Source organism: Bactrocera oleae, chromosome 4 (assembly GCF_042242935.1).
Source record: "Bactrocera oleae isolate idBacOlea1 chromosome 4, idBacOlea1, whole genome shotgun sequence".
Taxonomy (NCBI): domain Eukaryota; kingdom Metazoa; phylum Arthropoda; class Insecta; order Diptera; family Tephritidae; genus Bactrocera; species Bactrocera oleae.
In genome coordinates, this window is record NC_091538.1 from 50,623,970 (window position 1) to 50,647,005 (window position 23,036).

Consider the following 23,036-nt stretch of genomic DNA (forward strand, 5'->3'; position numbering starts at 1 on the left):
ATTTTATAGGTTCACAGGTTTTGCACCTGTCCTTTTCTCAATAAGAAGTTACTCATTTGGTCGAACGGCCGATATCGGACCACCATAACATATACCTGCTATACAAACGTAACAATCGGAATCAAGTGCTTATATGCGAAACTTTTTAATATGATAATATGATAATTTTTTAACCTAAGCTCTCGTTTTGCTCATCGAACAGCAAATATAAATTAGGTTTCCCTTCAATTTTTATCAGCAACATTTATAACTAATAAGAAACGGTTCATACTTTCAATTATATCGAAATATATTATTCAACGATTTATTTCACCTAACTCATCATATGATTTTTCATATATTGTATATATTTTTAAATAAATATGTAAATGCAAGTTTTTTTTATCAAACACAAATCTACTAAAAGACTAGTCTTCGGATGTAACCGATATTTTTGATAAGAAGTTCGCAATTGGATCTGGGGTCCTCATATTCGGTATCTGGTGGTGATCATTGATTAGTGTTTGATTTGTATACTGGAAAGTGAAATAATAAGATGTATTTTAAAATTGTGTTATATGAAAAATCGGGGTGGTTGTAGTCTGATTTCTCTGAATCCGATCAGATCCGAGTGTGCGGGGTTATAATCCGATTTAAACTATTTTTATACTTTCGAAGGGGATTCCAAAAAGATTTGCTGTGAGTAAGTTTGGTTGATTTAACTTAAGTGGGTGGAATATATGTACATTATACCTATTAGGGGGCTCGGCCACGACCACTTTTTAAAGATTTTCCAACCAAAGATGCCCTTCAGCACTCTAATATACCGCACGAAATTACAGTTTCGAATCTATATTTGGAGTTTAGTTATAGCACTTTAAAGGTTTTCGATTAATGGCGTTTTGTGCAGTATCAAATCTACTCGGGTGCCAAGGAACTTGTGTACCAAGTTTCGTCAAGCTATCTCAACTTTCACTTAATTCATCGCTTGCACGCACAGACGGACAGGCAGTCAAATGAATTTCAACTCGTCTTTTCATCCTGATAATTTCTATATGCATAACTCTATATCTATCTCGATTGGTTTTAGGAGATACAAACAACCGTTAGTTGAACAAAACTATTATACTCTGTAACAACATGTTGCAAGAGTATAAAAATACAGGCTACAAATGTGTGACACAAAGTCAGTTTAACACAAACACTATGCAATTTAAATGAAATTGCGAACAATAATAATCAGCAGCCTTAAATGAAAACAGTCGCTGCATCACTTGTCATTGCGAAAAAGTACAGAAGTGCAAACGCGGTAAATGTAGCTTTCAATGTAATTCTGTTTTTAATCAAACGAATTATCACGCATTCATATGTATGATTATGATTCTAAATAATGACACACCTAAGTATATACGACATACGTACATACTTGTACATATGTATACACGCCCACCCCACGGAGAGGCAATAGACAAGCTTCGTGCAATACACAACGTACTATTTGTTTAGCCTTGTGTTTTTACGCACAAATATTGATATATGTACATATCGACATATACTTGTATGTATATACATAAGTGTCACATGTGGATAGCTAAGAGCAGAATTCACCATAATCACCTTTGATGAGTTGATTGGTTGGGAGAAAAACTAGTCATCCCGGCAGTAACACATATGTATATATGTACATATACTATAATATATAATATATATATGTATGTATATGGTATACATATATATGTTTATATTAACAGATATAGTTTGCTGTTTTCATAAAGGGCAATACACTTTAGATAACCTTCCCGCAAATAGATCGTTTGAGGAAGGAGTGCCAGGACTAATCACTAGGGTGACTCGTAGAGTTGACTGGCAAAAAATACCGCGGAAAGTTTTGAAATAATTATACTCTGAGCGGGGTATTAAGTTTTTCGCGAATCTTGTAACACCCAGAAGAAAACGCGGGAGATCCTATAATTATTATCAGCATAATATTATGTTGATTTGGGAGTTAATATTGACCCTAAGCTTAATTTCAGTCTTCATATTGATACCATGGTCTTGAAAGCAAAAGCTGTCCTCAGTTTTGTTAAACGTTGGTCTAAAGAATTTAGAGATCCGTATATTACTAAAACACTTTATACAACTTTGGTTAGACCTATATTGGAATATGGCTCTGTGGTATGGAACCCTAGCTACCAAATCCATTCTGACAAGTTAGAGTCGGTTCAAAAACAATTTTTACTTTTCGCCTTAGCGAATTTCCGATGGGATGCTAGGGTAAGTCTACCTCCATACACTAGTCGTTTAAAACTTATTAATCTACCTACACTTTCTAGTCGTAGAGAAATGCTTGTCATAATATTCTTAGTGAAACTTTTGAATGGAACTGTTTGCAGTTCTTTTCTCCTGTCTGAAATTAAATTTAATATCCCAGTTCACCTTTCGAGGCAGTTTAGACCTTTACTGCTAAAATCCTGTAGATCAAATTTTGAACTAAACGAGCCATTCCGCCGTATATGTCATGATTTTAATTCTCATTCCAGCACATTTAACTTATCTGACTCACTTTTCAAAATTAAAAAGACTTTATTGTTTTCTCTTAATAAATGAAAATGTAACAAATTATTACATTGTAACTTTAGATCTTAGCTGTTGAAATTTTTGTTTCTGTAGCTGAGCAGTTTTAGATCTCAACACTTAAAAAACTCTCTTGCCTTTTCTGACTCGGCTAATTCCGCACGTATGCGGATTGCGCCCCTCGCGTCGGTTGGGCGGGAGGAGGGTAATCGTTGGGTTTATTATACCGAGTTGAGTCGATTTAGCCACATCCGTCTGTCTGTCTGTATATACGCGAACTAGTTCCTCAGTTTTTAAGATATCGATCTGAATTTTTGCAAACGTCCTTTTCTCTCCAAGAAGCTTCACATTAGTCGCAACTGCAGATATCGGATTACTATAGCATATAGCTGCCTTACAAACTGAAAGATCAAATTCAAGTGCTTGATTGAAAAACTTTATTTGATATCTTCACGAAATTTGATATGGATTATTGCCCAAGGCAATGGCACAAATTACAAAAAAATTTTCAGGTCGGACCACTAAATCTCATAGCAGCCACACGAACTGACCGATCAAAATCAAGTTCTCGTATGGCACCTTTTATAAGTGAAGAGTATTATAGTTTTGGTGCAACCAAAGTTAACGTTTTTACTTATTTTTTTATTGAATTTTAGTCAATCTGTAGTTAATTTCAAATACCAAAAGCTAATTTCTGTTATAAAAGCACTTAAAAAGCTATGAAAACTTTCAGCGCGAAGTAAAAGCTTTGGGGCCTTCCCTTTATCTTTGTTGGCCAGCAGCAAGTCACCAAACAAAAGTGAAATGTAGATCGTATTCAAGAAACTTTCAAAGATTTATAGACATACATCAATAAAACATATACATACATAGATATATATTAGGATATATGACCGCAAGTTTGCGGTTATGTTACGGTTATGAAATACATATACACCCACTCTGACATAAAATGTATAAATGTATACGTTACAGGAATTTCAATTAGACAATTTAAACATAGGTCCTTTGCGATACCCAGAACTCGTAGGTATCAATCGACAGAACCTCGACTAACCGTTTTGAGTCTATACCAAATCTGTTGAGACATTTTTTCACCTTGCCTCCCTAACATTTTGCATGATTGAAAAATGTTCGGGGTAAACCTCAACAACTGCAAGATGAAACTAGCTGAGTATAAGTAGTTCTTTGGATCCCTAACCAGAAGAATTCCGTCAAACCGCTAGACCGCAAGAAAACAGCGGAGGTCCAACACGTTTCTAATGTGAGCTTTTTGGGGTAAGAGTGCTCACTCATGCCTGTTCATCGACTTTAGAGTTTGTAGAGATTCCGCTTGTCTTGTTGTTCACATCACATTTTACCGGTAATAATAAATAACCGTCGGCAGTTTGACATTGCCTTTTACCGGAAGTTAATAACACACAACATCCCTAGGGCTATGACGTGCATCAATACCGTTAGAAGGTTTCATAGGGAATTTAACTTGAGTCATCCTAAAAATAGTAGCAAATGATACTTAGTTTACATAGATATATATATCTACAAATGTTTGTAGGTGGGTAAGCGCCACATTCTGCAATTTTTTCAATTTGTATAATTGATACTAACTGCACATGCCAGATCTACATACAAATATACGCCCTACATAGAACAGCGCGCTAACCTATTTGACAGCAATTCATCACATAATAAACATATGACATATGCGTGCATATGGCCATGCACTCATGCATATATACATACATATATAAATATATCGGGACATGAGAACATGCAACAAAGTTGATCTCTACTATGGAAAATGGCTATCGACTCTTATCTAACGAACTCACCCGTTTTTTTTCATTTCCGCGAAATTTAGAAAGAAATATTCGAATGGTAAGAAGTTATTAGAAGCTTAACATAGACGATAATAAATGCCATTATGCTTAATTAACAATTGGTGAAGTAGATAATATTAGGTGGATTGAGTGTCTACTGATTTAGAGGACTTGGATTCAAATCCCAATCTTCTTGAGTAAAAGGAAGGAGCTTTCGGGCGGCTAAAAGCTTGTAAGACTCTATGCATGTCGGATACCGTCATAGCATACAACTTTTAGTTTGATTCATTAGGCCATCCTACTCATTCGACTCAGAAACCGCACGCGGCTAAATCTGGTAAATGGTGGATGTTTAAGCTGTTCGTGGCCTGATTTAACCAATTTAACAGTGGCAGACAGCGAGCAAAGTGTGAACCGTGGCATTGTCATGGCTGAGTAGTACTTTTTTGTTTTCCAAATCGGATCGTTTTTTCCAAGTCGACATCAAGTCGATCTATTAATTCGGCATAGTAGGCCCCGTGACCGTTTTGCGTTTCGTCACGTCACGTCGTAGGTACACAATACGTGATCCCACCTTGTAACTGTGTGTCGTCGACAGTCATAAAACTAAATCAGTATCAGACATTGCTGTAAAGTGGTCGCACGGTCCCATTTGTTGTTTCGATAGAGCACTTAGGCATGGCTTATCAAAAACCAAACAAAACCATTTCTTGGACGTCGCTATGGAAGGAGAAGAGTCATCGCATACAACATCCAAGCACTCTTTGATTTCAATGCGCGGTTTCACCAACCGATATTGCTCTCTTTCCATTTCCCTAAAATCTGCATATACACGCAGTCAAAACAAAACTACGAGTCAAAGAATGTGCTACACGATAGTATATTTCTCTTGCGATATTGACACTATCAGGCTAAGTACTTATCGGGCCGCCCTCTTAATTATTCTTCACATATTTGCTTTCTTTTGACCATTTCTACTACTTTTATTTACTTTTCACTTGTGTTTAAAAGCATTCACTACGGCAACTATTACTACCAGATTCAAAAAATTATATCAATTGTTTCCAGTGTTGCGCCGTAGAAGAACAAATTCTGTTTATTCTCTTACAGGAAATGAACAAATTCGAATTAGTTTAGAACAGCGTACTTCCGCGCTTTCAACACCACAAGCATAACTACAGTTATTAGAAATCAAAAGAAAATCCACATATAAAGATGGCAACGCCACCAAGAACACAAGATCGTCACCCACGAAAAGATATGGAGGTCGCTATTAGCACCTCTGCGGATGCACAGCGAAAATTGGCACGAAATGACGTTGGCACAGGGCTATCGAATATCAGAATTGACATAACCGACAATAGTTTTTTTCAAACTCCAATCCCTCTGCCTGAAGGGAAAACGCTTAATACGAGCACACACTCTAATTTAAAGCACTATCATTCCAACCACGACAATATGCTAACCTATAACACTTTACACAATAACATCCAACATAAGCATCTGCACATTCAGCCGAACATACAAGTGTCCAACCATTTGGATAAAATGTCGATACGCTCAGTCAGTTCGGAGGATGTTTCGACCACGGTGGAAGGCAAATGCTGCAGTGCTGCTGCTCGTAATCCGGCAATCAAAACGGGCCGACGGATACAGCTAATGCAAGTAAGTGCTTCAAATGGCAATACTTACTTTCGAACTTAAAATAGGATGTGCCTTAAAATCTGAACTTTTTTTACGCGAAGTGATAATCCGATTTATGGTAAGCTTTAGATATATTTATCTTGTTATATATCGCGAAAAAGTAGATAAACACATTAGAGGCTAAAAATTATAGTTCCAAACCCAAATTAGTGCCTAAAATGATAATAGCGGCAAGATAAAATGGCGGATGATAATCTATTACCGAAAACTTAACGATTGGATGACGAATTTCAATGCATGAAACGGCCTATTTTCTATAATTTTTTTTTTCATATTAAAAATTAAATATTTTATTCAAACTTTTTATTATTCCAATGATACATATTTTACAAAGGGTTGGGAAATTTTCAAAGGAAAATATTCAAAACTCAGTCACTACGACGTCGTTTTCAGCGTTTCCTCGGAAAAAAGGAGCCTCCGCGTTGACAGTAGAAATTATTACAGGATTATTTGAAGTATACAAAAAAAAACTACGTGTTCAATACCACAAACTAGGTATTAGACGAAGGAAAAAAATTGAAATTGTATTTTCATCAAACTATTTACAAAAAAATACAATTTAGGTGAAATTTCTCGAATGTAAATATTTGTAATTGAAAAAAAATCCTTCGTTCAAGACCTTATTAATTATATGTCGAAGACCTGTGAACTGTGAAAACGCAGTTCCGAGAAAAACGAGTTGAAAGTTTTAAGTGACAACAGGTTGGTTGAAAAGTGAGTAGTACTCACCAAGAAATAGCATTTCTAGCTCCAAATTTTTGCTCTCTCAAGTTGGTAGGTCTGTCGTGAGAACACATCAAAGTTGCAAGTTAATTTTTTGTTTACAAGCCTTTTGAAGTTGACGTGTCAGAGTATTTTTTTGATATGGAAAAAATTTAATATCGCGCAGTGATTATATTCTTTGTTTTGACGATTTCTTGCGTAGTTTTATAACTATAGATAAGACGTGAATCTGCCACCATGATCCTAAATTTAAACAAGAACTTTTACAGTGGACTGAAGCTGGTTGTTCAGCTCCAAAGCAGGTGAAGTCCCGATCAGCAGAGAAGGTTATGACATCAGTTTTTTGGGATGCAAAAGGGATTTGGTTGATTGATTATCTGCAGAAAGGTAAAACAATTAACTCTGAATATTATGCAGCCATTAAGATTAGCAGGATGAAAAAATTCGTGAGAAAAGACCTGGTTTGCAGCACAAAAAAATTATTTTTCATCAAGACATTCACCTCCTTACAAAGGTGTTTTAACAATTAACAATTTAACAAAAATGGTTTTAACACCGTATTCACAAGATTTAGCTCCCAGAGACCTACCCCTTCAGAAACCTAAAACAATTCCTTCGTGGAAAGCGTTTTTATAGGGATGACATAAAATTATTGGAGGATCATTGAAATAAGTGTATTGAAGTTAAGGGAGATTATATTGAATAAAAAAATATATATCGTACCAAAAACAGTATTTTTTTCATTTCGAGCGCAGAAATTTTTCAACCAACCTTTATATAGCTGACCTCGGGCGCACAACTTTTCAAGGCTGTAAATCCAAAACTATTACTCGGATCAACTTGAGCATTTAAGACAATATTCTAGAAATAAATAAGGCAATAAAAATTTGAATTAATTTGTCAACAACGGCCTAGTTAGGTCATAAATAACTGCGAAATCAATAGATAAGCTCCGTAATTCCATAGGGAGCACTCAAAGCTCAAAATCTACGACTTTTGTTCTATTGTGAAGTTTTTATTTATTGGTATGAGAAATCAGGAAGTTTTGTATAGACAATTCCGTTTTGTAGCGAAAACTTCAAGGTATTACTCCTTGATACTTTTCATTGCACCAAACCCGAAATGGGATTATTTTGAAGTTCCTAAATAACATAAATGAGAGAAAAATATTTTTAGAGCAAAAATTAATAAACCAAACCTCTTTCTGAGTAGATTTTTGTACGAAAAATATTTCCGAGGGAAATAAATTAGAAGTCAAGCGTATCACCGACTCATGATAATTGCCTATAAAGGTTTCCACATATATTAAACAAACTATCAAACACATCTTATAAATTTTCCCACTACAGCACTTGGTGTTGCCTCTTTATTTGCCTATTGTATGTTATTTTCTTTTGAATATATAACAATTTCTCTCTCTCTTTCTCTCTTTGTGTATTGAATTAATTAATGAGAATTTATTACTGCTTTTATTTGTTTGTTTATTTCAGATGATAATTTTACCATTCATTCCAATACTTGCGCTGATTGTTCAAACATCAGTTATTCTACAAGAAATTCTCGACTACAGAGCAGAAGTGGCTGACATTGAGACGCAGGTGAGTGATACCTTGTCGCTAGATCCTACGTGTTTGTATGTTCGTTCATATAAGAAAACATGGTAAGAAGTTGGTGGTAGTGATGATGGGTTTTATATCACCTGAAAGCATTAAACTCATTCCTACTGGCAGTATGCTGCCGACTAGACCTTTGCTACTAGCAAATTAAATGTCTGTTTGTCTAAATTTTTTTCTATATTTAAAGTAAGGTTAAACCTATAATGTGACGATGTCCGGTATTAACAAAGTTATTAACGACCTTTCAACGTGATATGAATCGGAGAGGCCCATTCATTGAATGACTGTAATTAATCGACTGATCTAAACGATTACAACTTTATAAACTTCAAACTCAAGCTTCCAGCTCAGAATATTTCCCTAAATGATATGCATTAATATCCAACCAACTATCATTCAAAAATGTCACTAAACCATTTATAGGGAGGCATGAGTAACTTGATAACGTATGAGATAGTGCCATCTCATTAACCTTAATCTAGTATTAAAGATGAAAAAATTTAATTTAACCGTACAAACCGCGTTATATGGAGACCACAAAAGACAAGAGAAATTATAAATTATTTTTATTGAATTGAAGAGTTTATATAGATATTAGAAATGATACCAAAACTAAACTAAAAAACGGTTTTCCAACAAAAACAAGAAAGACTTTTGTAAAATTTAATCTTTCAACACTCATCCTCGCTGTCAGATAATTTGAGTCGCCTAACTCATATTCTTTTAATAGGCAAACTGTCTTCCTCACTTGGCTCATCTTCACATTGGTATTCGATTGTACCTTTTTTTTCTAACTCCACTAAAACCTCTCTAAAGGGAGCTAAGCAATTTCTTAACTCTTTTTTAAACTTTGCGCTACGCACCGTTGAATGATCAGTTTCAATGAAATGGAGTTCTAATTCTTTAGCCAAATTTAGACCTTTTTCACATCTTGTAAATCGACATTTGGCACTCATTCGTTTTTCTAACGACCCTAACGAACTAAACAGCTTAGGCTAAACATTCTTAGCAACTGTACAATCCCCGAAGAAATCGTTCAGATCAGACCACATATATACATATATGTAACTGGCATTAAAGCACAACGTTTTTTGTTTTGTTTATTAATTATTTAGACCCGGGAAAATCTCCCTCTCACTTTGTAGACGCTTTAAACCGGTTTGTACCTAAAACTAAACGTCTTGCAAACGTCCCTCCAGAGATTTTTCCGCTATATCTTTTATCTTCATTAGTCTAGTACAAAGAATGATGAGCCAATACATACAAATTAAAATTTATCGCTGCAATCGCGCCTGTCTGTACATATAGACACAAGTATTCTATTTTGTATTTATGCTTGTAGCTTAGCTTTTGCTGTACAGCAAAGTTGCAAAAGAGTGGTTGAAGATTAATTAGATAATCAAATAGAAAGGTTAAGTACAACTTACAGATGAACACTGAGAAGTAGCAGACATATGTATATATTTATATGTAGGTCTAGTAAAAGGAAATCCGTTATTTTTGCATTAATTTGAGGGTTTTATATATTGTAGCATAGGTAAAACCAAACTGGGATAGTCGATTCTACAAACTTTTCATCAGCAAAATCATTCGTCTTAGACAGTAAAAGGGAGTGATCAATTTGTGCTAAATTGAATGCATAAGAACCTCCTAACCAAGCTTCCGAAATTTCTGGCTAGGCACTATAGATGTGTGTGCCCTGGCGCTGTCCTGATGGAACACAATTACCCACCTTAGCTTGCCGGTTCTGGGGGATTATTTCCTTCAGACGGTCAAAGTTGTGACAATACAGGACAAATTAAGAGTTTGGGTGCTAATAGTAGCGGATTCCTGCCAATCCCACCAAACACATAACACAATCTTTCTGACCGTTAATCGTGGCTTGACCACCATTTGCGAAGGCTCAGCGCGATTCAGCCACAGTCGATATTGTCGTAAGTAACCTACTTTTCATCACCAATAACGATCCATTTCAGAAATAGATCGATATTGTTGCGATTCAACAGCGATTCGCAGGTGGAAATTTGGTCCATGAGGTTTTTACGTTGACTCGTGTGGCACTCATGTATCGAGCTTCTTTTTGAATACAGCTTTATTTAAATGGTTCCAAACGGTATTTGTGCTTTAGCTCGACCCAATCCACATACAAGCAGCTCAAGCTCGGACTTGACGATTTCCAATATTTTATCGATATTTTCAACCGTTTGGCTTCCTTTTCCGCCTTTATCGAAGAAAAACGGTAAAATATGGCGTATTTTCTCTTTGGTGGTGTCCATCTTTAACGCGTTCAAACAATATCGAGTCAAGTAATCATAAAACTATCTGAGAAGTTTTTTAAATACAAAATCGTATCTTTATAACGCCATATGTTAACTCCATCACATTGACAGAGGTTAAGTTAGGTTAGGTTACTCTGGTAGGCTCATGATCCACGCATATACCAGTTTTGGTTCTTAGCCAGATGGAGTGCCGTTACGTAGTTCATGAAAAGTAGTCATCCTTCAGGATGCCAGCGTTTGAAGCGAAATTCAATAGTTTTTGCGGGTTCACTATGTTATTTATTCCTCTTTCAGTGTCTCATATCATTGGGCCCTCAATTGTCTCAGCGTTGCCTTGCTAGTGCGGGACAAGTGCACAAGATATGCTCTATTGTTTCCCTGGTCCCATGCTATTGACATTTCCTGCAGCAGTCTCGATCTGTCAAGCCCATTCTGTAGTCGTGTACTGCCACCAGACTATGACCAGTGAGTATTTCAATCATGTTCCCACATTATCTTTTATTAAGAGTGAGTAGGAACTTTATGAATTTTTGATCTACCACTTAGCCCGGCCCGGCCCGCATTAACAGAGAGATAGAGATTACATTTGAACAGCGATCATAGATTTATGAAACAACCAGAGTAAAATCAAAAATAGCTCTTGCCTTCAAACTCACTACGAAAATTATAATGAAACTGGACAAAGATCATATTTTTATGGTTAATATAAGTTTTTATATATGTTTATCAAACACACGTATTCATATTTTTCATGATTTTCTTTTGATTTAATGACTTAACTCTTGACCAAAAGGTAACAATTGCTACAAACTTGGGAAAAGTTGTGACCCGTCTGCAGCTGGAGCGATCGGAAGTGTCCTTTTATATCTTCACCAATGGCAATATAGAACGGTGAGCTAACTTTTATATGGTTTAGACTTTAATCCCAGAACCAGGCTATAAGTTCAATTTATTTTCGTTTCTTATTAAATTCTCATATAACTTCTCAAATATTCTATTAACATTTTTTAATTGAAAAACAAGAAAACATGGATCTATATTTCCCTTGCATCCAAACACAATGCACAGGAAAATCATAACAATTTCTGCTCATCAAAAGATAATACTTGTATATGTACATATCTTCTCGATTGCCCTCATAGTTCAAAGTATGTAGTACTGGTTGGCAAGTTTTCGCTATGAGTTTTCTGGCCCACATTATCTAATCAAGAAAAAAATATACCATATGAACTCCTAAAGATATCGGTAGACTCTGGCGGTTCTCTTTGCATATGTACCAGATCTACGATATCTTAACTTTAGAACAAAATAGAGATCAGTTAGAGTTTAATACCATGAAACTTGACTATATTATTCATTCATATTGAGATATAAGAAGCAATAAATTGTTCAAACAAATTTTTGATACCCTGCCAATGACAGTTTTTATTTGTTAAAGAGTTTTTATTTGTCACTATTTCGACTTACCATAGTAAGTTATAATCTGACCGCTATCTGCGTGTAGTAGTAGTGTAGCCAAATCTTGAATTCATTTATTATTTTGTATCAAAACTTAATTCATAATTTATCAATCATTTTAATAGATCAAATTTAACACGGAGATTCGCTATAACTGACAATGCTTTGAATAATCTGACAACATGGAACGAAGTTAGTGTCCCCACATTGCCAGATGAAGATGAAGATTTTGAGGTTATGCTTAATCGGACGGAGTTTCAAAATCGTTTAAATGAATTCAGGTAATTTTATCAATAGAGATTTATTATTATTTTTTTAATAGCATACAATTATCTTTGTGAACTTGTTGAAGCCTGCTTCCTATCAAAAGACTTTAGTCAGGCTATTGGTAAACTATCACATTTCTTACTTTATCTCTGCGACGAATCGAACAATATGCATATACAGAAGAGTGCTTAAGTGTGCTTGTCAGTTAAAGCATTTAAAGAAAATTAAATAGTTTGATTTACCTAAATACGATACAGCGGCCTTTCAACTTAGCGCGGTGGCCAGTTCCACTCATTTAGCAAAGGTTTAGATCAAGAGAAATAGTGTATATGACTTTACGATATAAATGTTGAAAATAATATTCAAAATTGCATCACTCTGCAGTTCAATAAATATGAGTATAGGAAATTTGATGCTCAATAGATAGATCTAACATTACCCAAAGTAAAAAACTATCATCATCTATTTGTTTGGGGACTTAGCAGACAGAAAGATATATAATATATTGAATGAAGATTCGGCCTTAAACTTCTAACACTCTAGGATTTCAGCTGGAAAATACTATTATTTAGATGTAATTTTTTCATATCAATTATATCATTTAGAGATCGTGTGCGCTCAGAACCTGAAGATAGTTCAATAACGGATGTTATGAATTGGTACACGGCAATCAATCGAGCTCTACTCCACCACCTCACTGAACAAATTAAGGAAACGGATAACAGTGGCGTATGGCGGTAATTAACACATATCGGAAAGTGCAGTTATCTATCATATAATCATTTTGTGACTTCGTTAGCTACCTGATTGGTTTCAAAAATCTCTTAAAAAGTATTGAGTGTCAGAACATTGCTGCTTCTTTTGGCACTAAATACTATGGACGCGGTTACTTGGGCTTGGATGCGCTGGTTTCCTTCATTCGCTACGAGTTTTTATCGCGTGAACTCATTAACTCAACACTAAATTATGTGCCCAGCTTGAGGCCAATGTATATGAACATAACCAGGACCGACAAATACAAGAGGCTGAAAGGGATGTTAGTATTATAAGGGCTACAATATTTATGTAATTAAAATATTTAATGTACAATTTGCTCTTAATTCCTTTACAGGAATATAAATGTTTTTAAAAACAAACAAGGTGTTTCAGACGAACGGAATGCTATACAATATTACGACACTATGCACAATTTTACAGATGATTTGCGGATATTACAAAAGGCGCTACGGCTTAAAATCAAGTAAATATATTTGTTAGGGTATGCATTTGAGAAAATTATTGTTCATTAGGGTGGCTCGAAACAAAAGTTAGATTTCAAAAATTGAGAAAACAATTTTTTGAAGTCAAATTAAAAAATTACTTATCGGAAAAGTGCAATTCAACTTTGTCCCCCTAATCCTCATGCTCTCCAGTCAAATATTTCGAGACCGGTACTCTGACGATCGGGGTGATTAAAAAAATTAGAATTTCGACCGGAAAGGTTGCGGCGCATCGTAAAAGTGTTTGAAAGAGTCCAAAGTTGTACGTTCAATTTTGAGTCAGTTATTGGATCAGTACTACTTGATACAAAATTCAACAAACGCGCTTTCTTCACTGAATCGAATTGAGTGTATTGGGAAGAGGATATCTTCACCAACCTGAATTAGTATCTCTTTCATATGCCGAAATGGCATCGGCTCGGCTATCTTCATCGCCGGCATAATAAACGAAAGAGATATGGATATAAATGGCGCTACGTACCTAACGAGAGACAACATATCAGTTATTTTGGGATATAATTAGAAGAGACACTACCTTGAATCTCAAGCTTTCTCAAATCGTTGTATTCAATCGGTAATCTTTATTTCTTCTGGTTCATGTTAGGACTTATGTTCGTAAAGATTGTCTGGATCCGTAGGGGTGAAATAAATTATCCATTAATGGTCTATTGAACTTCATCTCTGCAAACCGATGAGAAGACTGGAGACTCGTTTGACTATAATTTATTGTGGGTTTTTACTTCGCATATTATTTACATCTACAATACTAACTATGAAAAATATTGAAACAACATATTATATAATAATATGGTATATATACAAGTATACGAGTATATACAATCATCATTTTTTTGCACCAACAGAGAATATGTCGATACAACTCTCTCGGAGGCTGCTAATAAAGAGGCGGTGGGCATAGCTATATTGGTCGTTGTTCTATGTGTTTCTCCAATTATTATAATTTTAGTTAGGAATGCTGCTGCTACCATACAGGTAATGAGACATAGTTAGTAAAGCGATAGTTTTTTCTTCATAATATATTTTTTTACTGTCATTATAACCGTTATATTTCTCTTTCGATATTTTCTCCAAGATGTATGCTGTAAATCTCGCACAAAAAGCGAAGGAGTTGAAGAGGGAGAAACGTAAGAGTGATTCGCTACTTTTCCAAATGCTGCCCCCCAGTGTTGCCATGCAGCTAAAACAAACACAACAGGTAAACATGTGAAAGAATCTCGGTTTTCACCATTCTGGAACCGGTACAAAAATGAAGAAAGTAGTGTAGTCATACATATTATATAAGTTGTAGAAAAATACAGGATTTCATTTGATATTTGAATATCTAAGTGAATAATGCTCTGCCAAATAGCAGACAATGATCAAGCGGGAATGGGAAATTTCAATAATTAAGTCATAAAAGTTAACATTATCACACCTTCAGAATGCACCAACTCTTAGAAGTAAAGGGAGATCCCCTCGGCGCTAGCTTAAGAAAACTTTGCCAGAGAATATGTTTTCTAAATTTATTGAAACTGCTGTATATTTTTCATTATATGAGTTATATTTTGTAGTTAATTTCTTAAATAACAAATAATTTTATATCTTTCATTACTATTCTACTCCGCTCTCAGGTACGCGCTGAAATGTATGAAGCTGTAACCGTTTACTTTAGCGACATCGTCGGTTTCACAGAGATAGCTGCAAGATGTACACCTTTGGAGGTTAGTGGTAACTCATTCTATAATTTTAGTATATGTATATGAAGGTTATACAAAAAGGGTGAGGTTTCTTGACAAATATTTATGCATTCAGCAAAAGAGTCCCTTCAGAACTGTGGCCAAATGAACTTTACATCTTTAACGACATTCACTCAACTTATTCAGCGCCCAGCTATTCAGAAGTGGGGAGCTTGTTATCTAGATTAGCTTACTTACGTGTTCGGTATTCCAATATAATATTAAAAGAAGGTGATGAGATCGACTAATATCCCGAATATTCCTCTTGATTTCAAATTAAATTAAGTACATCGATATTATAGGCTTAATTAGCGCTTAGCCTCTTTAACTGAGGCATACACTCAAGATCACACTTGACCCGGACGAGTAAAGTCTGATCTCCATATATCAGTTAGTGCGTCCTTGTCAGGTGACAGTTTGTCGATTTTACCTTGAAAAAAATTTAACGAGTAATGGAATCACGACTACGGAATCGGTGAAAATGTTGCAGAAGTGTTTTTAGCAGTCGACTCTACCATAAACGCAAGTATGTATTTGAGTGCGCACCTCTGTTAATGACGATAACATCGAAAAAGTTAAAGAAACAATGAATGAATTGTCGTGTTGGTATCAGAGAGATAGTAGTGGATCTCAACATCTCTTATGGATTGACTTAACACATTTAGGTTAAGAAGGGAATGACGCGTGCCAAAAGACGTGAATGCGCCGTCACAGTTTAGCATGATATTGACTGACTTTTTGGCTAAGCACGAAACGAGAGTCTTCGTTCAGCCACCGTATTCACACAATAATTTATATATGGAGATCAAACTTCACGCAAAAAAAAAAGGTTGAACCAATCCAAACAAAAATTTTTGCGCGAGCAGTTCGTGTCAAATTTTATTTTGAGTTGCAATTGAGTTATGAGCTAACTCGTTAGGAACAGTTCTTACAAGGTTATTTATAAGTCCGAGTTCCGACAGTAAATACAGTGTCCGAAATTATTGTTTGGTTTCAAGCTGTCGATAAAGAAATTCAATAACAAGATAAGATATGGACGTATTTACATATGTACATCTCTTTTAATCAACTTGGAAACTCACCATTTTTGAACTAACCTCACTTTTCTAATCCAACCTCAACTATTTATTTTTAGAAACATAATTTTACATATAATCTATATGTATATGGTCTATACCCGAATAAAAATATTTTAGGTAGTCACCTTTCTGAACTCAATTTATCGTGTTTTTGATGAACGCATTGAATGCTATGACGTTTACAAAGTGGAGACAATAGGCGACTCCTATATGGTAGCATCAGGATTACCAGTCAAAAATGGTAGGTAACTGTTGTTCAAACATTTTGACATATGTATGATGAATGTATACACGCATATATATGTATAAATTTAGAACTTTAGAAATCATAGCAGAAGCAAACAAAACCTCAAAGAGGTTATACAAAAATTAACAGAAGCATAATTTAAGCTTATAAAAACATATGATATATTTGTAGACATGTCTATACATATACAGTTAATTTACATTCAAATTCAGTTCAAAAGTACCAACTATCACATGCTCACATAAAGTGGTAATTTATACACATTTGCGCTTGGTGTGCAAATAATGAACTTGTTGGAAAAATTGTAACCTTCTATCGAGCGAAAATTATTATGCACTCAGCAACACCCCTGTTTTCTGTCTTCTCATTCATTTTTTGTTTGTTTCTTCAACTCATCGCATTTGCCCTGACAACCAACTATAATTTCCGCATCCGGCTCACTATCTCAACCAATGGCGGACTACACATACCACTTCGTTTATACGCACACACATATATATGTATGCTGGACTTGCAGGCGAAAAACATGTTTCGGAAATTGCCACAATGGCGCTTGATTTACTAGACGCATCGTCTTTTTTCAAAATTCCACGGTCAACGGGGACGCTGCAAATTCGCTGTGGCATCCACACAGGTCCCGTGGTCGCTGGTATTGTCGGCACGAAAATGCCGCGCTACTGCTTATTTGGTGACACGGTGAACACAGCCTCACGCATGGAGTCAACCGGTGAGGCCCACAAAATTCACATCACGGATGAAATGAACGAGGCACTGCACAGGATTGGTGGCTTTCGCACCGAGCACCGTGGACTTATTGATGTAAAGGTAAATAAATTAGATTTTTTTTGTCATTAAAAACTAAAAAAAATAAGAGAACCCCTCACTTCTGTACGCATACAAATTCGCATACATCCCTACTTATTAGGATGTTCCTGCCAATAAATCAAATAATATGTAGCATCTGATAGAAAGAGACTCTTGTGCAAGACTCTCCACTATCGACCAAATAGAGATGAATATAATAGAATAAGTTTTCTAGTTGGTACTCCTCGAATTGGTCCTAATACCTGTAATGTCCTCTTATGTCGAGTTGGTACTACCTCTACTGACGCATTGGAACCGTTATGTCCATTCAAACCTTTAAAAATGCAGGATTGTCACCTCAGTTGTATTCCCAAAACTTTTTGGGGAATATGTTATACTTTTCACAATGACAACAGTAGTCGCTACATTTCAAATCATTAAACTAAAAATATTTTATCACAAAATTCATATATTCAACATGCGCCGCAACAAAAATGTGAAATAATTTATTATTCACGTACTGAGATGTAATCGAAAAAAAATGTCAATGGTTTAAAGACTTTCTGTTTCTGTTAAAAATTCTGACTCTGTTATGAATGCTGAAAAGAATCTGATAACCTACTTAGTATTGCATTAAAAGTAGCTTTTCTGTTTCTTGCTAGGGATTATGATTATGTTTGAAAAGCCGTTTTAGTTCTCATTGATTCTCGTTCTCATTCCCTAAATCTTCTAATTGAGTCTTAAAAGTATCATTTCTGTTTCTGTAAAAAATTCTGCTTCTGTTAAAAATTCTGCTATGGACTATGTTTCTGTTTTGAAAGCTGTTTTAGTTCTCAGTAAATTAATTCTTAAAAGTATCTATTCTGTTTGTGATAAAAATTCTATTTATGTTAAAAATTATGTTTCTGTTAAAAAAATGTGGAAAACGGTTGGCCTCAAGGGCCATCCCTGCAACTTCCCGGTAATTTCATACGCTAACGTTCAAATTTCGCTTTTTTCACTGCTTTTGAGCTCTTCGAAATTTTTCGTTTTCAATATCTCGCAAGTAAATCAACCGATTTCGACCCGGTTTATTTATTTTTGAGATTTCTCAAAATCTACTGGTCCGATTGGGTCCAAACTCACACGAAATTCAAGTGCAATGAAACCCTTTGGAATGCCGTTTAGTTTATTCAAATCAGTTGAGCCGTTTAAAAGTTATAAGAGGGTCACATACATCCACACATCCATACAGACATACGGACATCATCGTAGAAATGTTCGGGGAAGCTTCCTCGACCCTCAAAACGTCGAGATCTGTTGAGAATTCGATTTTTGCAAAATGGGGTGAAACCAATATCTTCCCGATTTTTAGAAAATTTTCAATTTTCTTAGCGGGAAGTTAAAAAAATTTGTTTCTATTATGGATTATTCTGTAGATATTATTAAGTACTAAATCTAATTTAAGTTGCAAAACAATACTTTACCAGAATCAGATTTATATTACAGATAATAATAATTTTTAATATTCATAAATATAAATCAATATAGCATTAGTAATGTTCTTTTTATCTCATTTTAGGGCAAAGGCCTCATGAGCACTTACTGGCTGACTTGCAAAGATGGTCCGGTGAAGGTTCGTTGTGAAGAGATTTCCTGGTTTACTGACATGCAACCGGTGTTTTTGGAAAAACTGAAGTCAGAACCACTTTTAAAAAGCGATAGCAAGCGAAAATAGTGCCACATGGTGTAGCTTCTTTCTGCATACATATGAATGTATGTATGTATGTTTGAATATAGATGTATATACTTATATTCTCCATAAATAAAGTAAACATATTTTGTTCGTGTAAGAATAAAAGGTACAATATTTATTTCAAATAGAATTTCTTGGTAAATATATTATTATAAGTGAAAATAGATCCATATGCGTAAATACATATGTACATATGTATCTATGTCAAAAATAAAGTTTAATAAACATTACACCACAGTGGATTTAGTTGGATTCTCATTTATATTTTCTCCAGCGTTACATCCGCCGGAACAAGGTTGATACTATTTCCATTAATTTACATTACCATATGCCCTATATATTTCTTGTTAGACATATTATCTGCTTAGGAAATCCCTTTTAAATTAAAATGGTTCACAAGCAAATTCCAGATACTATAAGAGTTCCAACGTCTGTCAGAGATCAGCATGAAGGCCATACATAACCATAACCTTTATAAAAAGAAAAGGCCCCAAATTTTTTATTCTAGCTTCCGTTAGGCGGTGTATTTATAAATTGCAGATTTCATTGATACAAAGCAAAAACATACATATATAATATTGTAACGGACTTCTCGATAAATCGTCTACCTTGTAACTCACTCTTGAGTTCGATCACTGGATTGTTAAATCAAAGTCCCAAGTTAATGGCTATACACTTATATTTATTTCTAATTCCAACTACTTAACGCTTTACTACTTATTACAACATACAACTTCTTTCTTATGTCTCAATTACACTATACACGGCTTCACTCTAACTTGAACCACGTCTGCTGCACAATTCGGCAGCCCTTGTAGTTTTCACATGAGGGAACATCACAAAATTTAACTTCGAAAAGAAAAATACACTACACAATGTGGAAAACGGCGAAAAGGCTATAAATAGACACAACGAATGTTCTTAAATAAATTATCGATGCGCAAGTCTATTTAGATTTGTGTTTTCAATTTCTATGATATAAGAAATAAAATCATATTTTATATTTACATATAATCTCTTGAATTAAAAAGGAGTATTGTTGGTAAAAACCGCAGAATAAAATAAGCATTTAAATATAAACTCTTCAACACATTTACATATGTATGTATGTGCGTTGCATGAACATTATCTCAATGGTCAAAGGATAACAATAAAACAGTGGCTAAAGCGACCGCGTTTCCACTTTTGAAGTGGCTTAGGTCATAAGCGTGATGGAGTTAAGCCACTGCGAATACGAGCATTTTCGTTCGAATCCTGAAAATTATGAATCTTAAATTTTATTTTCCCTTTTATTTTATTAATTAGAATCTTAGCAGATCTCAATAAAGTTACTTTCATAGCATATTTTATTTACTGAGATAATTAAAATATTCCAGGAAAACATGTTCATATGTTTAGGTTTATTGAATGTGCCCTTATATATGCTTATTTACACAAATATGACAATCACACATGCATTCATATTATAAATACACGTACGCTGATGCTTGCTTCTCCTTGCCTCGTTCAAACAATGTTCCAAGCTCTTTACTTTTGCTATTAACGGTTAGAACGAAGCAAGTTGAACGATCGCAGGGAAGCAGGGGTCAGAGGGTGCACTGTCACATAATTATTTATGTAAATATCGGGTTTTCCAATAGGGATGATGTGATTTCTTATTGTCGTTTTGGCTATTTTTAATTTGTCGTGATCTGTAATTTTTTTCATTGTATTCATTAATGTTTATAATTTCATCATGGAAAGATATACACAAGAACAACGTTTACAAATTATTCCATTTTATCTTTCCATTTTATTATCAAAATAATCGTTCTCCAATTGCAACTTTTCGTGCGCTTTTGCCATTTTTAATAATCGTAATAATCGTCCACCTGTGATCGCTATTCATCGAATTGTTGACAATTTCGAGCGTACATTTTCTTTACATAATGTTCAAGAGCCAATAAGACAAAGAACCGCTCGAAGTAATAAAAATATTGTCGATTCCTAGACGTTCTCAAGATTAGGGACTGTCTCAAACCTCAACCTGGCGGATTTTGAGAAAGGATTTGGGCTTGCATCTGTATAAAATTGTTCTCACTCAAGAACTGAAGCAATTGGACGATAACGATTTTTTTAAGAAAATCACCTTCTCCGATGAGGCACACTTTGATCTGAGTGGTGCCGTAAATAAGCAAAACTTTCTGCTGGTTACACCGTTACTATCAATGGAGAGCGGTATAGATCGGTGATAACCAACTTTTTTTTAATTCAATTATAAGAAGACAATATCTGCTTCCAACAAGACGGGGCTACGTGCAATACAGCAAGTGCAACAACCGATTTATTGCAAGAAAAGTTTGGAGATTCAATTATTTTAAGAAATGGTGACATTGAATGGCCTCCAAGAATTAGTGATTTAACACCATTAGACTACTTCTTGTGGGGTATTTAAAGTCAATAAGCCAAAAACTCTACAAGCTTTAGAAGTCAATAATGAACGTGCAATTCATGACATACGACTTGATTTAGGGGAAAAAGTACTCGAAAATTGGGTTCATCGAATTCGTTCCTGCAAAAGAAGTCAAGGAGGCCATTTGATTAATGTAATATTAAGAACTTAATTGTATTTATTGAACTTCACATTAAATAAAAAATATTTGAATTTCGTTAACAATTAGTGTGTTTTTTTTTAATCATATCACTCTTATTGGAAAACCCTTTATTATAATATTACGTCAATGGATGCTAAGATATCTGTGTTTCTCAATACAAATTAGACAATATAATAATATAATATAACTTAGAATGAAAGATTTCACATGAATGGCCATTTTATATACATTTTTCAATTTAAATAATAATCTTTCCATGATGATATATGTATAGTGCATAACAGGAAATAAAGTAAAATAATATTATGAGTCGGTAATAGGCCATGTTGCCAATTCTCCCTTCCCAGCAACGTCGGATGCAAATGCGAGGGGATGGCAGGATTTTCAGTGGTCGCTCTTCAATTTTGGCTGATTTCTTCAATTTTACTGAAATCATTTCATCATTTTTGTCATCCTGTAAATGAAATTGTTGTCGTTGTAAGCCGAGCGGAAAGCTAACGAATGCGACGAATGCGTTTCAAAACTGTGTGCGTACATTTTCATACGAAATCGCACAGACAACTGACCGAAGCCGAGTGCCAAGCTAATCAATGCGAGAAAATTGTAGTTTTGAAGCATTTTTCGTTTAATATTATTCAGTTGTGCATATTATTCAGTTGATTTTTGATTGATTGATTGATTACATGTGATTTTGAAAATATGGATATTAACATATTAATAGGTGAAGTTTTTTCTCGCCCTGCTCTAGGGGATCAAAAAAATAAAAATTATCGTAATAGAAAAATAATTGAAAATCTTTGGATAAATTTCAACCTTATCAAGAATAAAATTGAATGTTTCGACTTTTATTCACGTATATTCAAAGTTTTGTATATATGGGATGATTTTTCTTTTTTCTTTAAAAATATATTTAGCACAGAGCTGGAAGCAAAATATTCGTAATCTGAGGAATCCATGTCTTCTTATAGTGTGGTGAAGTCGTTGAGTTCCCTGATAGAGGGGTGAAATTTCATTTTCGAATTTGCGCTTTTCCGATGTTCACTCATAATAATTTACTTTTAGAAGAACTGACATTTGTGCCTTCTCTATTCATTAACATTCTCTGATATGGCCATATTGGACAAAAATGAATTGTGGACTATGGTATCATACAAAAAGCTGA

The 23,036-nt window shown here is 34.7% G+C and overlaps 1 protein-coding gene across 2 annotated transcripts; it reads left to right on the top strand.

Annotated features, from left to right (window-relative positions):
• The first annotated feature begins 2,124 nt into the window (after nt 1-2,124).
• LOC106619611 (uncharacterized) lies at nt 2,125-19,521 on the top strand. Of its 2 annotated transcripts, XM_014237788.3 has the most exons (13): nt 2,134-6,038; nt 8,291-8,398; nt 11,489-11,586; nt 12,279-12,434; nt 13,026-13,157; nt 13,220-13,456; nt 13,532-13,660; nt 14,543-14,672; nt 14,773-14,895; nt 15,311-15,400; nt 16,612-16,735; nt 17,259-17,566; nt 19,107-19,521. In XM_014237788.3, the coding sequence occupies exons 1-13, from the start codon at nt 5,589-5,591 to the stop codon at nt 19,260-19,262; spliced, it is 2,241 nt and encodes a 746-aa protein (XP_014093263.2). In that variant the 5' UTR covers nt 2,134-5,588; the 3' UTR covers nt 19,263-19,521. The 2 variants fall into 2 exon arrangements, with proteins under 2 accessions (XP_036233545.2, XP_014093263.2); XM_036377652.2 differs by lacking the exon at nt 17,259-17,566 and having other exon boundaries at nt 2,125-6,038; nt 19,107-19,272.
• The last annotated feature ends 3,515 nt before the right edge of the window (nt 19,522-23,036 follow it).